This window comes from Harpegnathos saltator, unplaced genomic scaffold, assembly GCF_003227715.2.
Source record: "Harpegnathos saltator strain DR-91 unplaced genomic scaffold, Hsal_v8.6 scaffold9, whole genome shotgun sequence".
Lineage (NCBI taxonomy): Eukaryota > Metazoa > Arthropoda > Insecta > Hymenoptera > Formicidae > Harpegnathos > Harpegnathos saltator.
Genome location: NW_020230717.1, coordinates 586017 through 600492, shown reverse-complemented (window position 1 = coordinate 600492; position 14476 = coordinate 586017). Strand labels below are relative to the sequence as shown.

General features: G+C 45.1%; 4 protein-coding genes across 6 annotated transcripts; 2 read left to right on the top strand and 2 right to left on the bottom strand.

The window, feature by feature from the left end:
- Positions 1–201: 201 nt before the first annotated feature.
- On the top strand, positions 202–3506 carry LOC105183361 (transmembrane protein 104 homolog). 2 transcript variants are annotated; one of them, XM_011141418.3, is made up of 6 exons: positions 202–692; positions 788–909; positions 1009–1093; positions 1199–1573; positions 1689–1866; positions 1981–3506. In XM_011141418.3, exons 1-6 carry the CDS (start codon positions 636–638, stop codon positions 2682–2684), a joined length of 1521 nt encoding a protein of 506 aa, XP_011139720.2. In that variant the 5' UTR covers positions 202–635; the 3' UTR covers positions 2685–3506. The 2 variants fall into 2 exon arrangements, with proteins under 2 accessions (XP_011139720.2, XP_025163338.1); XM_025307553.1 differs by having other exon boundaries at positions 626–692; positions 773–909.
- Positions 3507–3580: 74 nt separating this feature from the next.
- TBC1D16 (TBC1 domain family member 16) lies at positions 3581–8519 on the bottom strand. Its single transcript, XM_011141422.3, has 5 exons — positions 7670–8519; positions 6947–7286; positions 6438–6863; positions 6046–6339; positions 3581–5770 (listed from the first exon to the last, which is right to left on the bottom strand). Exons 1-5 carry the CDS (start codon positions 8469–8471, stop codon positions 5386–5388), a joined length of 2247 nt encoding a protein of 748 aa, XP_011139724.1. The 5' UTR covers positions 8472–8519; the 3' UTR covers positions 3581–5385.
- An 819-nt stretch (positions 8520–9338) lies between these two features.
- Positions 9339–12088, bottom strand: LOC105183363 (ATP-dependent DNA helicase Q1). Of its 2 annotated transcripts, XR_003114321.1 has the most exons (3): positions 11911–12088; positions 10008–11826; positions 9339–9437 (listed from the first exon to the last, which is right to left on the bottom strand). XR_003114321.1 is itself a non-coding variant. In XM_011141423.3 (2 exons), the coding sequence occupies exons 1-2, from the start codon at positions 11966–11968 to the stop codon at positions 10082–10084; spliced, it is 1803 nt and encodes a 600-aa protein (XP_011139725.1). In that variant the 5' UTR covers positions 11969–12088; the 3' UTR covers positions 9992–10081. The 2 variants fall into 2 exon arrangements, 1 of the variants encoding a protein (XP_011139725.1); XM_011141423.3 differs by lacking the exon at positions 9339–9437 and having other exon boundaries at positions 9992–11826.
- A 691-nt stretch (positions 12089–12779) lies between these two features.
- Positions 12780–14431, top strand: LOC105183364 (hydroxyacylglutathione hydrolase, mitochondrial). The gene is given in 6 exon segments (XM_025307556.1): positions 12780–12938; positions 13166–13278; positions 13510–13600; positions 13603–13848; positions 13937–14040; positions 14131–14431. Coding segments are annotated over 6 exon segments (909 nt in total). The 5' UTR covers positions 12780–12856; the 3' UTR covers positions 14404–14431.
- Positions 14432–14476: the final 45 nt, after the last annotated feature.

Here is a 14476-nt window from a genome sequence, read left to right as displayed (position 1 = left end):
GCCTGCCAAAACGGGTCAATACTTATTATATCCCTTATTTAAAAATTTTGTGGTTCGAGTCACTGCTAAATTTAAAAAGAATGTAGAGTCACATCCGCATAGACATTCGCCTACATATGGAAGTTTTATTTCGTACTTTTACCGCATGAGGCCGCTAAAATCAATTGAGATTTGCTCTTGGCTCCCGTAGACCCTTAATAAATACTACTGATAACGTTCTTTCAAAACTGGTATATGACATACATCAAGTACTTCAAATTAAATTGACATTTTGAATATTGAGATATATTAAATGATTAATTTTAACACCGGAAACTTGATTTTGTATCGCAAGTGTGAAAGATGCTCACCATATGACTGTCAGTATTCGTTTCTTGTCACGAAAAGTTGCCGATAAATTCGCGTTAAGGTTTTTGAATTAAAGTCGAAAATCGCATAAATGGATAAATATGAATGAGATATTATTAATATAGATGTATTAATGTTCAATTATCTTGATCTGGAGTTAGTCACTGGCGACGGAAAAGTACAAGACTGTACATATGTGACCATCAGTGTTTAGGCTGATTATCAGTGACGTATATATGACAGTGAAGCGGAACGTGAGACATTTCTTGAGATATTCTCAGTGCTAGATGCAGCCTTCACCGGAAATGAACGAATCAAAAATCAGCGATCAATATTCGACATGGGTAAGAAAATTTCGAGCTTGAATTATCGTTGTATCGATATATAATGCGGTATGTAACCTGGATGACATTTCTAACAAAAGAGAACAATGTTGTAGGTTGGCCTCGTGTATATCTTCAATCTTATCGTTGGTACAGGCGCTTTGACGTTACCTGCTGTTTTCAGCCGTGCAGGATGGGGACTTGGATTGAGCGTCATCTTAGTGTTATCATTTATCAGGTAAGTTGAAAAAGTTTCACTCCTGTGTTGAAACATCCATAAACTGTGACAGGTCCAGATGTCAATGACCAGCTGGCTGACTGAGCTTTCTTTGTTTAGCTTCGTCACAGTTACATTCGTCATAGAAGCAATGGCATCTGCTAATGCTATAGTTACATGGAGACACATTCAACATCGAAAACGTGTAAGCATATTTTAATCAACTTTGTGTTGTAATTTTAAGTAAAAAGTAAACCTAATTTAATTCATATACAAGGGACAATATGTTTAACAATAAATACGTTTTTAGGTTCTGCAAACATTGGGTGAATCCGGTCCTTCCAACTCAGATTCTGAGGACACTCCACTGGTAGCTCCCCTCTCAACTAGTCCTGAACGTTTGGATAACACTTATAGATATTATGTGATTCATGACAGGATAGAGATGGGCCAGATGGCATCCATCTTCTTCAACAAATTTGGCACTACTCTATTCTACTTATGTTTGGCTATATATTTATATGGAGATCTGAGTATTTATGGTGCTGCAGTTGCAAAGTCGTTAGCGGACGTTGCCTGTACTTATCAGCCAAGCAATCTCACATGCAACGATACCATACCAGACATTGAAATTTGTTGGGAGGGTCTTATGTTAAATAGATTGGATGCGTACAGGATATTTCTGGTATGTCATTGATTTGAAAATATACATTTTACTCCTAAATCAGGAATAATTATTAAAATAAAAATATCTCTGAAAATTATATGATATGATAATAATTTCTGGTCTATACTTTCAGACGATATTTGTGCTATCATTGGGGCCGTTTGTATTCTTTAATGTTCAAAAAACCAAGTATCTTCAGCTACTGACTTCGGTAATGCGATGGCTTGCATTTACCATTATGATTGTGTATGCTGTAAATAAACTTTTTCAATACGGCATTCGGGGCGACCCACCTGTTGCAAATATAACTGGTAAGCCAAACAATTGCGATTATCTTACACTCGTGATATTCTCTTAAATGCATTAACGTTACTAAGCATATGATTGGGATTGTGTAAAATAATAACTGTGTCGTGTCGTTTTAGGGATTCCTAGTCTTTTCGGTGCTTGCGTTTATTCCTTCATGTGTCATCATTCGTTACCGGCTTTGGTTGCACCGATAGCGAACAAGTCCATGCTAAATCGTTTCCTTGCGCTCGATTACATGCTGATCGCCTTATTTTACTTACTGCTGGCACTGACTGGCGCCTTCGCCTTCAAGCATTTAGACGATCTCTACACATTGGACTTCGGGCCACGTGGGTCAGGTGATTGCTCCAAGAGCAACAACATTTTCATGCTCCTCATAGAGTATTTCCTAGCGCTCTTCCCTGTGTTCACTTTGAGTACCAGTTTTCCCATTATAGCGATTACTCTCAGAAACAATTTGCAATCGCTCTTTCTGAACGAGGACACGTCTTATAATTTATGTCTTCGAAAACTCATCTTCCCCATCTTGGCGGTGATACCGCCGTATCTGATCGCGATGAGCACCAAGGATCTGTCGATATTAGTTAGCATCACAGGATCATATGCTGGAGCAGGTATTCAATATCTGATACCGACGTTCTTGGTCTATTACGCCAGGCAGGAAACTAATAAGGTCATTGGTCTCGGTGTCGTTAACAAATTCGCGAGTCCTTTCTCCGGCCGGTGTTGGCTATTTTTCGTCGTAATATGGGCGATCACTTGCATGATCTTGGTCTCGGTCAATTTCATACAGATACATCTTGTACCGAATAGTGGATAACGACATGGACATCGTTTGTGTCGTGCATAATCAAAAGAAAACAAAGCTTGTCGCTCTTCGGACGTGATATTGTATGAAAAAGCTGGCAGAGACGGATGTTTGCGAGAGTCGACTGCATATCCTAAGAGCGACGCATCTTGCAATGTATCGCTCTAGATTATTCGCTTTATTGAGGATTGTCCGATTTATTAGATTCCCGAAATTTATAACGATAAGTCTCGAGGAATGTTGTACAGACGTTGAGCGTGTGGGCGGAACGACTGGCGACTGGTTCGCGAGTTGCGAGGATTTATGTTTTTTAGCTGAAGTTAATAATTTAAGACTATCGTCATCTGTGGCAGTGTATTCTAACACACGTGTCTATGACGAAACGACAATATTCTGGCACAAGTCGGCGTGTACAAGTCGAATACTAGATAAGTTTAAAGATTATTGATAGGATTAATATATATAGATTATTAATGTAGCAAGAATCTCATTTGTCTTTGTATCTACATTTTACTTTTCTAGGCTTACTCCGGTACGAATGTGGCGTAGTTTCGTTAAAACCACATGATGTTAATCATTGTTGTGTTTTTTTACGCGGTAGGCCCGTTCTTTGTATATACTGTGCATTTATGGCCAAGCGCTAATAGCGATAGCTGGTAATGTTGTTTCTTTTATTTTTGAATCCCTTTTATATAGGATTTTTGTATAGAATACGGATATAAAACTGCCAAAAGAGAAATGGTATTCGCAACATGTCCGTCATACCTGTGTACCTGTACAAGTGTAGTAGTTTACAATGAAGAAGAACGTTGCGGGTATATGTGTGTGTATATATGTATATGTATATATACATATATATATATATTTTCCAAAAGCAATTGAGAAACGGATAATAATAAAATAGTTGATTATACAAGTCTCTGCCGATTTATTCCCACCGGTATATGTACACACATTGTGTTTCTCTCTTCTCCCTTTCTACGCTCCTTAAATTTATTTCGTACTGAGATCCGCGCGCGAGGCGGATCTTAACACGGATAGATTTCTCTTCAAGATTCCAACGACACAAGATAGCACGATAAAAGCGATAAAAGCTATTTCCGATCAAATTCCATGTCCCTGATCAAGTAGACTAGCGCGCTGAATGCGTTTACAATCGCCTCTGTTGCATAGGCACGGTGTCTGTGAGACTTCGGCTAAAATGGCGGGCATCGCCCTCACGTGTGTTTGCGACAATGAGAGATACAAGAGGAAAAAAGAGGGAGAGAAAGAAATAGAAACAAAGAAACGTGGAATATATAAATTACGATGTGTGTGTTCGCTTATAAGTACCATTGAGATCACCAGCTTATCTCGATAAATCCTATTTGTTTCAAAGTGGATTTTCCCCCCGAGATGGAAACAGGTAACATGCGATCGCGTGTGACAAGCAGGGAACTCACGCAGTTCTCTACGCAAGTGTCGATAGTAGAAGCGCGATGACGATTCGGGTGACATCGCGATCGACAAAAGCTACGCACGTGGGAAAAAATAGTTGTTCGATGTATACTAAATCTACGCGACAAGTAAATGCGATCACGTGTATACACGCGAAAATAAGTGAACACTTCGGAGTGAACGTAAACTTGGTTTCAGTACGGCTTGAATACTTTTATTCTTCTCCCCACGCAGTTTGTAGCACGCGATCGATAGTCCGACTGGAGAACTCAACTTCTAAGACATAATCGCAACGCACAAAAATTAAGAGGACAAGAACAAGCGCTCAATTTCATTGAGTCATCAGCAACTCGTTCCGAACTGCTGCTCGAGGAGAGAAAAGAGTGTTCGAATCGTACTGAAACCAAGTATACACGTCGTTAATTTATGATGCGCGTGCACACATGTGTGCGTGTGTGCGTGTGTGTGTGTGTGTGTGTATATACATAGCTATTTCGTATCGTGTGTGATTTGATTTCTTTCTTTGGTTCTCCGCGCGGACGAGCTCGCTCTCTGTCGCATTTTCAGATTGTTACATTACCAAAGATAACGTTAAATGACGGATATCATCTTCCCTCGCCCCGCTGCTGGGACATTCGGACGCATATGCTAATTATCTCCTTTCGTTTTTCAGTCTTCAACACTACGAGTACTATGAGCATCTATTTTCAACATCGCGTGCGCGCGCGCGTTGTGTCACGCCATCGCGAATCTGTATACGTACAACTATGTCAGAGTCTTTCGAGTTCTTGATTTCGATCGACAATAAATTTCATCTGGAAATCGGATCTCGAGATATGTCTTGGAACGCTTCAGCAATTACACTGGACTGCGTGATAACGACGTTGCGTAATGTAATGTAGAGATAGATAATCAATTTCACCCTCCTGCCAATGCACAGAGTGTCTAAATACAGCTGATACAACAACAAAGACGCACAACACAATACGCGCCGTCGCGCTCGCGACGACTCAGCTTATTTGCATGTAAACCCAAGGAGCGTGGTTGAACGTCGTACGTTAGATCGCGACAAATGTCCGTCTGGTTGTACAAAATTTATAGCTACGAGTACAAAGAAGGATTCGTGTAGAGAGAAAGAGAAATAGACGGATATACATGCACATAGAGAGAGAGAGAGAACAAGGGTTTACAATTGAATAAGCCGACGAAATAAGATATAGATCCACGCGTTAAGTAATACTGATTTTCTCCCTTCTCCCTATGAACGACGAGAAGGTTACTCGTAATTATTCAAATAGGGACAGTGCGCATCCTCGTGGCCCACGCACTCTATCACCGGATCGTGCGTGCTGTCCCACATCCCCGGGCCGCATTGGCGGCACAAGCCAGCCAGCGTGCAAGGCAAACGCACGAGCTGACGGAAGTGATGGAGCAGGCCTCGTGCCTTCCTCACTATCACGTTCCCGTCCATGTACATGGCCAACGAGCTGAAGTGCAGCAGCATCTCGTCCGTCCTGAGATCCTGCGCGATCACGTCGTCCGCGTAAACACACATTATAGCTAGGCAAAGAAACAAGTGGAAATGATCCGTTAAGTAATTGACCCAGCAGGCCTCCCACATAATCAACGCTATCTCCGTGGGGAATTCTCTCTTCAAACACCTGCAACGAAGAGAGGAGCGATGACGAGCGTACTCTACAAGCTGAAGATGAATGTCCCAGTTATTTTGTTTGTTAAGTAGTCAACTAATACGAATCCACATATTTAATATTTCTCTCTAAGCGTTCTTAAATTAACTTTACGTACGCAGCGTTAACATGTACATCGCCGATTCATTAATTCACTTTTGCAGAATGAGGTTACCCGATCGCTAATCGAGACATTCAACTTGCTGCGCTGTGATAAATGAGAAGCGCTTTTGCTTGCCCGTACTCACAGAAGTATCCATCGGTGGCAAAACAAAAGTTCCAAGGCGTCCGCGTGCTTTTGAAGGTGTGCATAAAAGTCCGGTACCATTATCCTCACCAACTCCCGCAAGTAGCACAGATTTCTGTCCATGTCCGTGTCGGTAGGAGTGCACACGGCCACCGATCTCTGCATCAGTCCCGCGAAACACCAGAAGGCCTCGATTTCGGAATTGAGTTCGGCCAACAACGGAGCCAAGAGGTCTGACATCCCTTGAGTGTAGCCCAGACGGCAATTGTAAACCGCGTAATTAAGCAAGATATTCCTGAAAACGCCAAGAGAAGAACAGTTGCAACCTCAAGCAAAGGCCGGCTATTGAGATTGTTGAGGACGTTAAGAGACGAACGCGTTGAAGCGACTTACTTCATCACCTCGATGTTAGGATTACCCTCACCGGCGTAATACGGATTACCTCGGTCCGTGCGGACCACGTCCTTCTCCACTATGCATACCACGTTCCGCCAGAAACGCTCGGCCTGCTCCGGACTCATGTTCAGCCTGCGCTTCTGTATCTCATCGTACTCCTGCCGCCTGATCGCATCGATCTGCTCCCTATCCTCGTATGTGCTCTGGTACGAGTAACAGTGCAGCAGAAACGGCCAGACGATCTTCCGCAGCGCCGGCTCTAAGCCACCGAAGAATATCCCCTTGCGCAGAGCGAGATCGTCCTCCACTTGGCCCCGTTCATTCAGCAGATCTTTCCAAGCCAATGACGTGATCATCGGCACTTGGCCTTCCTCCGGATGCAGCTCGTCCCGGCTCACCTCGGGTCTGCACACCATGAAGTGCCTGTGCGCATTCGCCCCATTAATCTTGCAACGTTACTGACCCTTCCTCGACATGCAAACCTGCAGTTTAACATCTCCAGGTACCTGTATGGCAGACTCTCCTCTGTATCCGCGTTCAAACGCGGATAGAGCAACTGATGCCACTGATGCAAAGTGGTGGCCAGTCGGTCTAAGCCACCGTGATGGAAATGCAGGATCTTGTATTGGCTCTCTCTGCTTGCCACCACCAATTGGCCGCAGGTGCAGGCAGGATCGGCAAAGAACAGCCTGAGAGACCTCATCTCGCTGAGGTCCACCGAGAATCTCCGGCAGCGATGCGCCCGCCGCAGCGTCACCGGTGACGCGGTCGCGCTCTCGGGAAAGGCGAGATTGTGTTGCAGGGCCAGCAATTCCGGAGATCTCATCCACGTGGGCATCTCTTCGGCTGTGGGAACCGCGTGATCGCTCGCGTTAATCGTAAAAGCAAACCTCTGATGGATATGCGTTGGATCGATCGGAAAGTTCGGCTCGAATTTCTCTTCTCCCTACCTCGACGGTAAGTTGACCGTCTTCTATGACAGAGAGATATCCTGCCAGGACGTTGGCGAAGAATCATAAACGACGACGGTGATCACTACTCGAGTCAACGATTACAACTGCTTGACCAACAATTCTAATACATGACTAACTTGACTAGCATGATCAACAATTACATTTATTCAGTTAACGACTCGACGGACGATCTGTTCACGAGGGATTCAACCCGCTGAAATTTGCCTATGAATAATCGAGCCAAACTTCTCCGACTGACCCGGCACCTCCACGTACCGTCAGTGGGTACCGTGAGCGACAGACTGCAGGTCGAGGTCAACGACAAACTGCGGCTCTTCACGCTGACGTCGTCGCGGAACGAGAGACGCGCTTCCTCGTCGATGCTCCTGGTGTCGGCGTCATTACTTCGCTCCTTCACATCCCCGTTCTCCTCGTTGCGCGACTCGGCTGAGCCCGAGTTCGGACGGTTCTCGGTCTCGAGGCTCTCGGCGTCGCTAGTCGTGCCAATCGGATCTCGACGGCGTAAGAAGTCGTAGCCGTAGCTGCACCCTGAGCCGGAGCAAACACGCTCGCAGTCGCCACAATTGACGGGCTCCTTCGCCTCCAGGCACACGTCGAGCTTGCCGTTCCCGTTGTCGTTCTCGTTCTCGTTCTCGTTCTCATTCTCGTTCTCGTTCTCGTTCTCCAGCTCGTGCCTTGCGTTCAGTGGCTCGCACGTCTTCTCCGAGCGAGGCGAGCGCGGAGAGGTCGGGTCGATGGAGTCTCGTTGAGCCGCGGCGACGTTCCTCGCGCTTAGACTCTCCAACGTTGTGGGATGCTTGCGCAACGTGCTGTTGGGTATCCAGCTGAGGTGCAGGGTCGGCAAGTTGGAGTTTTTGTTCAACTTACACGTGATGGTCATGTAGCCGGGATGGTGCACCACATCGGCGTGTTGTCTCATGAGAGTCGGCGGGTGCACGCAGACGTTGTTTTTGCAGAACAACGCCTCGCCGTCTTGGTAAATGACGCGCCGGTTGTCCTGGCCACAGTCGCCGAGGATGTAGCTGCTCGCTTTCCTCAGAATGTTCGGTAGCGGCATTGTCGTCTCGCCGTGAGATCACTGGACGATTCTTGTCGTCGTCGTCGTCGTCGCTGTTATTATTATTGTAATTACTACTACTACTATCTCCCGGAGGATCATGACGCGTCGTCTTCGGCCGACGAGGAGGACGAGCCTGCTGCGAGGAACCTTACGTTCCTGTATCGTTAGACCATCATCCCGAGGTCTCTCAGGGTGCTAAGAAGTCCAGGCGTGGAGTGTCAGCGGCACGTCTGCTCGCAGTCCTCTCGGCGATCGTTCGACCTCGACCCGGGCTGTCCTCGTCCGCGAAGAATCGCTGCAACCGCCGTCCGCGCCAACGTAGCGAATCGCCAGGCAAGGTGAGACGGAGGGCGAGCATAATCACGCAAGAGCACTGTTGCACTCGGGATTGACTCGTGTCCGAGTCGCAACGGTGGCGGCAATTTGCCTCTTGCTGCCTTCCGTGCGCTGCGTATCGTCGCAGATACGCGCTCAGGCGTGTGATTGCCTTATCACCTGGATTAACCCAGTTCCACAGAGGAGTGTTGATAACGCGCTTCCGCGTTTTTTTACGTGTGGCGATAAGTTCTAAGTCCCATGATGGTGCAGCAGCGCGTCGTACTCGAGGAACCCCACGGTCGGCCCGAGAACTCCCGGCTGCGCTCTCCCGGTCCTCTCATCAGTCCTCGTCTTCGTCGTCGTCGTCGTCATGGTCGCGCCGCTTTCGTTCTCGCGACATCGTCGCCTCGTGTGATAAACAACAAAATCCTATTCGGCCGCACGACAATCAACGTCCCCGTTTCCGAGGCGCTGCTGCGTTCACGCGTCACTACTGGCTGCGCGGGCGCCGTCGTCGCCACCACCACCACCACCACCACCTCTACCTCTACCGTGTTCCTCGTCGTCGTCGTCGTCGTTGTCGTCGCCGTCGCCGTCGCCACCGTCACCGCCGCCGCGCAGGTACGTGACTCTCGAGAAAATCCGCTAAAATACACAGTTGCAGTTACGGGTTTAGTCGGAGTCGCTGATCTTCCTCCTCGCGGTGCAGATCCGCTTACGCAACGCGACGCGCCGCGCCGCGTCGCTCAGCATCGACGCACGAAGCCACGGATATTTCCTGTGCCAGATCAATATTCCCATCCACGATCGCGCGACACCCGCTGCCGCCTCCTGCCCTACTACTACTACCCGAGCCGCCGACATTTCGCCGTGTGTCGCACTTCCTAGGTAGTTTTTATCGATCATCCGCTGTATCCGTTTCTCAATCGCATAGTCGCAGCTTGGCTATACCGGGTGTACATGCATTCTTGCGTCCCGCGCAAGAAGTTTCTTCTCGATCGGCCACCCGTCCGTGTGTGTGTGTGTGTGTGTGTGTGTGTATGCGCGCATGTGTGATCCTTATCACACTTGAATGAGTCGATCGGTCGAAGAGAGTGTTCGCGCACGACACGACTCGTCACGTCGCTTTGTGACTGCTTCTTCAACAAAGCGAACGCAAGCATACATTTTACACCCGTTGTATGGCCGGGGATATAAAAGAGCGAGATAACGTACCATGTGCAGCTGGACAATTGTTCGCATGAATGGTCGCGCAGTCGATGGTGTGTTATCAGTGCGTTTGGTTGGAGTTAGTAGTGTAAGTCGTAGTTGATGAGTATCTTGTGATCCTGACTGGCGGCCAGTCCCGACTTGGGTCCACGTTTCAAATACGAGATCGTGGAATACGCTGAGAAATGAAAGTCCTCCTGTAGATAACCGTTCGCCAGCAGGTGACCCACGATAGCCTCCCCGGTTTCCCTCGTGAACTTCGGCACGGGCACATTGGCAACTCGCAACGTCGTAGCACCTTTGCCGTACCAAGCGTCCACGAGCTTCAACGCGGTCAATCGCGTTTCATTCTGCACCGCTTTAGTCATGATCTGATACAACTGTCTACAGTAGTACGCCACGTCGGTGTCCTTGACAACACCCGGTTTCCTGCAGTGGTCGCACATCTCCACGCAGTCACTCTTGTCCCAGGTCTCCTCGAAATGCGTCGCGATCAAGCTTCGCCTGCAGGACACCTGGTCCAGGCAGTATGTTAACACCTTGTACAAGTTCTGCAGCCCGACCTTGTCCTGAAACACCATGGTGCTGAGCTTGAACACATCCGCCAGTCTGTAGAGCACGATGCACACTGACTTCTTGCCGTCTCTGCCAGCTCGACCGCTCTCTTGGTAAAAGTTCTCCATTGACTTGGAGATGCAGTGATGAATGACGAACCGTACGTCCGGCTTGTCGATACCTAAGCCAAATGCGATGGTCGCGACCACCGCTTGATACTTGCCTGAAATCCACTTAGAGTAGACTTCTGACCTATATTCAGCCTCGAGCATCGCGTGGTAACAGCCGATCTTGATACCCTTCTGCCTTAAGTCTGTGGTCAATTGTTCGGCGTCCTTGATAGTAGTAGTGTAGATTATACCCGACTTGCCGGCGAATCTGTTCTTTAACAGATTCTCGATCATCGTCAGGCACGTATCCTTGTCCGACGGTTTACGACGAACTTCGTAGAACAAATTTGGCCTGTTGAACGAAGCTCGCAGCACCAGACAGCCGCTGATGTCCAGCATTTTCTGTACATCCACAATAATCTTAGCCGGTGCCGTAGCGGTAAGACCTAGAAGCGATATGCTGGGGAACATGGACTTCAGCACCCCTAAGAACTTGTAGTCCGGCCGAAAGTCGTGACCCCATTGACTGCAACAGTGCACCTCGTCTATGGCGAAGCAAGCAAGATTCTGCAGCTCATAAGCCTTCTGCAGTTTGCTCATGAAACGATTGGACTTTGCCATGTACTCTGGCGTCACATAAATCAGTTTAAGATCAGTAGTTTTATCCACTAGAGCATTCATGGTCATCTTGACGCTATCTTTGTCAGCCTTGGCACATAGCATGGTAGCTTTGACGTTGAATCTACGTAAACCATGCAACTGATCCTCCATCAAAGACACCAATGGCGATACCACTATCGTTACACCCTTGCTGATCACAGCTGGCAACTGGTAACATAAACTCTTGCCACCACCTGTAGGCATAATTAATATAACATCTTCGTTGGACATGATGGCATTCATCGTCGGTAATTGCAAGTCCCGCAACTTTTCGATCTTGAAGGTAGTCTTCAACGCTTTCTTCAGCTTGGTAGACCACTCAAAGTCCTCGTTGTTCCAATTCTTCTTGGACAAAGAGAAGCTCTTCTTCAAAAGAGCGTCGTCGCGTAATTTCTCCTTGCGTTGAGTCAATATTTTCTTGCGGTCCTCGAGTTTTTGCAGTTCAGTCTCTATTTGCTGTAACTCGTAATCGATGGCAGCTATCTCGTCGTTCTCCGTGACTGAAAGGAGAGGTCGAGAAATAGAGACTCAGGGAAAATGATACAAAACAGTTTTAGCGGATCGTATCTTTTAGTCAAACTAACCTTGATACTCATCGTCGTCATCTATCGTGATCACATTTTTCGTCCCACCAGCGGACATCTCGACCGGCTATTCAGATTTACTTGTTAAAATCACGTTATTCACGTATAAGACAGGTTTCGCGAATGCGATTAATAGCGTCTGCTTCAAATAGCGGATGCTCATTAATATAACCTAACCGTACTACCCAGCACTTCACCGCGAGTTACCTAACCGAATTTTCAAATACAGGCAGCCGGATGATGCCGGCCGACATGTCAGATAGCGCTAGGTATTTAACCTAGCTTAAGGTAATTTTCAACAAATACAGGCGTCACGATATGATGCACCACACTGTACTTTTGATCTGTTCTTTTCTTCTGCACCGCTGCACTGGTGCAATAAGTTAAAGTGAGACAAATATATACTTGTCTCACTCGAACTTATTGCACTAGTGCAGCGGTGCAGAGGAAAAGAACAGACCTTTTGATCGACTCGATTATTTTTATAAATTTTTTTTATAATACCACACTGGCATATTATCAGGCAAGTATACGTCACTGCCACCAGTACATTCGTCTTTCTCTTAATAGTGACCGGAAAAAGTCGGGTGGATAGAAAAGTTCATTCTACAATACGTGTCGTAAGTCGTAAGCCGTAAAAACTGACCAATTATAGCCGATTATTTTTGTAATAATCGACTGTGGTTCGCCAATTGTTACGGCTTACAACTACGACACGTATTGTAGACCAGGCCTTAGTTTGAGACGCACAAAAATAAATCGCACACAAAAAAGTGCACGTAGAAGACTTCGACCGTTAAGGCCATTGCACGTACAAAAGTTTTAGTCGTAACCGTAAGTCCGTAAGCAAATTGACCAATCACAATTCGTATATTTCGAGATGCTGGATTGTGATTGGTCAATTTGCTTACGGCCTTACGGTTACGATTAAATTTTTTTACGTACAATGGCCTTTATACTCCGGCAAGCCGCACTTCGTCTATGCCCAACGTGGCTTGAAAGCAAACTCACGTCCATATACTTTAGGGGTATCTTTTTTTACATTCGTCTGCTTGCGCTTTGTACATAGTTCTTACGTGGCGACGTGACCATTCTTTCTATTCATCTATTCGACCATTCTTTTGTTAATCTAGAGTAAATTTTCATACCGCACGCAAGTGATAAGCAATACTTCAATCACATGAGATTTAATCTGCATAAATTACATCTTACATATATGTTGTCTGTTTCCTATATTTATATTTCTATATTACAGTACAAAGCATGTCTCTCAATAGAAGTGGACCTCACGTGGAGAACGCAACGATGGATCGTGGAAACATGAAAATTCATATATTACCAGTGCTTCAAGATAATTACATGTATCTGGTATGTATTTTTTATCGTAACATTTATAGGTTATTACTCAAGTTTGAATAACCTCTATGTTTGTTCAATATTTGAAAATGATGGTATAAACTTGTATAACGTTTATCAAAGATAGTCATAGAAACAATATAAATTATGTGTGCTATATAATATTGATTATTGATCAATAAAATAAACTTTTTATAAAACTTATGCATAATTCTCTTAATTTATTTCTTACAATTTTGCAAGATTGTGGATGAAGCAACACAAGAGGCTGCCATTGTGGATCCTGTTGATACAAAACTTGTAACTGATACTGTGAAACAAACTAACGTAAAACTGACAAAGTCTTAACTACTCATCATCATTGGGATCATGCTGGTGGAAATGCAAAATTACTGAAAATATTTGCTGATCTTATGGTATATGGTGGAGATGACAGAATACAAGCTATTAATCAGAAAGTTACTCATAACGATACATTCAATATTGGTAATTTATCTGTAAAGTGTCTGTCAACACCATGTCATACACGTGGCCATATCTGTTATTATGTTACGGGAGGACACACTCCAGCTGTGTTCACAGGTAAAGCTAAATATATAATCAGGAAATATAAAAATATTAAATATGAAAATAAAGCAATTCACATTAAATATTAAATTTTTTGTTGCAGGGGACACTCTCTTTATTGGAGGTTGTGGACGATTTTTCGAGGGTACTGCTGATGAAATGTACAAGGCACTTATTGAAGTTCTAGGCTCTTTACCAGAGGAAACAGTAAGTTACTTAATTCTAATCATAAAAATATGGAGTTACTTTTTAAAATGTAATTTTATTTCTACAACAAATAATTTTTATATCTTGTAGGAAGTATATTGCGGACACGAGTATACAACGCCTAATCTGAGATTTGGTTTGCGAGTGGAACCTAACAATATGGCGATTAAAGAAAAAAGCAATTGGGCAATTAAGCAAAGCTCTAATTGTCTTCCAACTGTGCCAAGTACAATTAAAGATGAGAAATTGACGAATCCGTTTATGAGAGTACATGAACCGTCTGTTATGAAATACACAAAACAAAATGATCATATACAAACAATGAAGCAATTAAGATGTGAAAAGGACACTTTAAAACTTTAATTTTCAATAAAACAGAATATCTTCATAATTTGGTTATAGATTATTTAGATTTGTTCAATATAACTCTGAAATA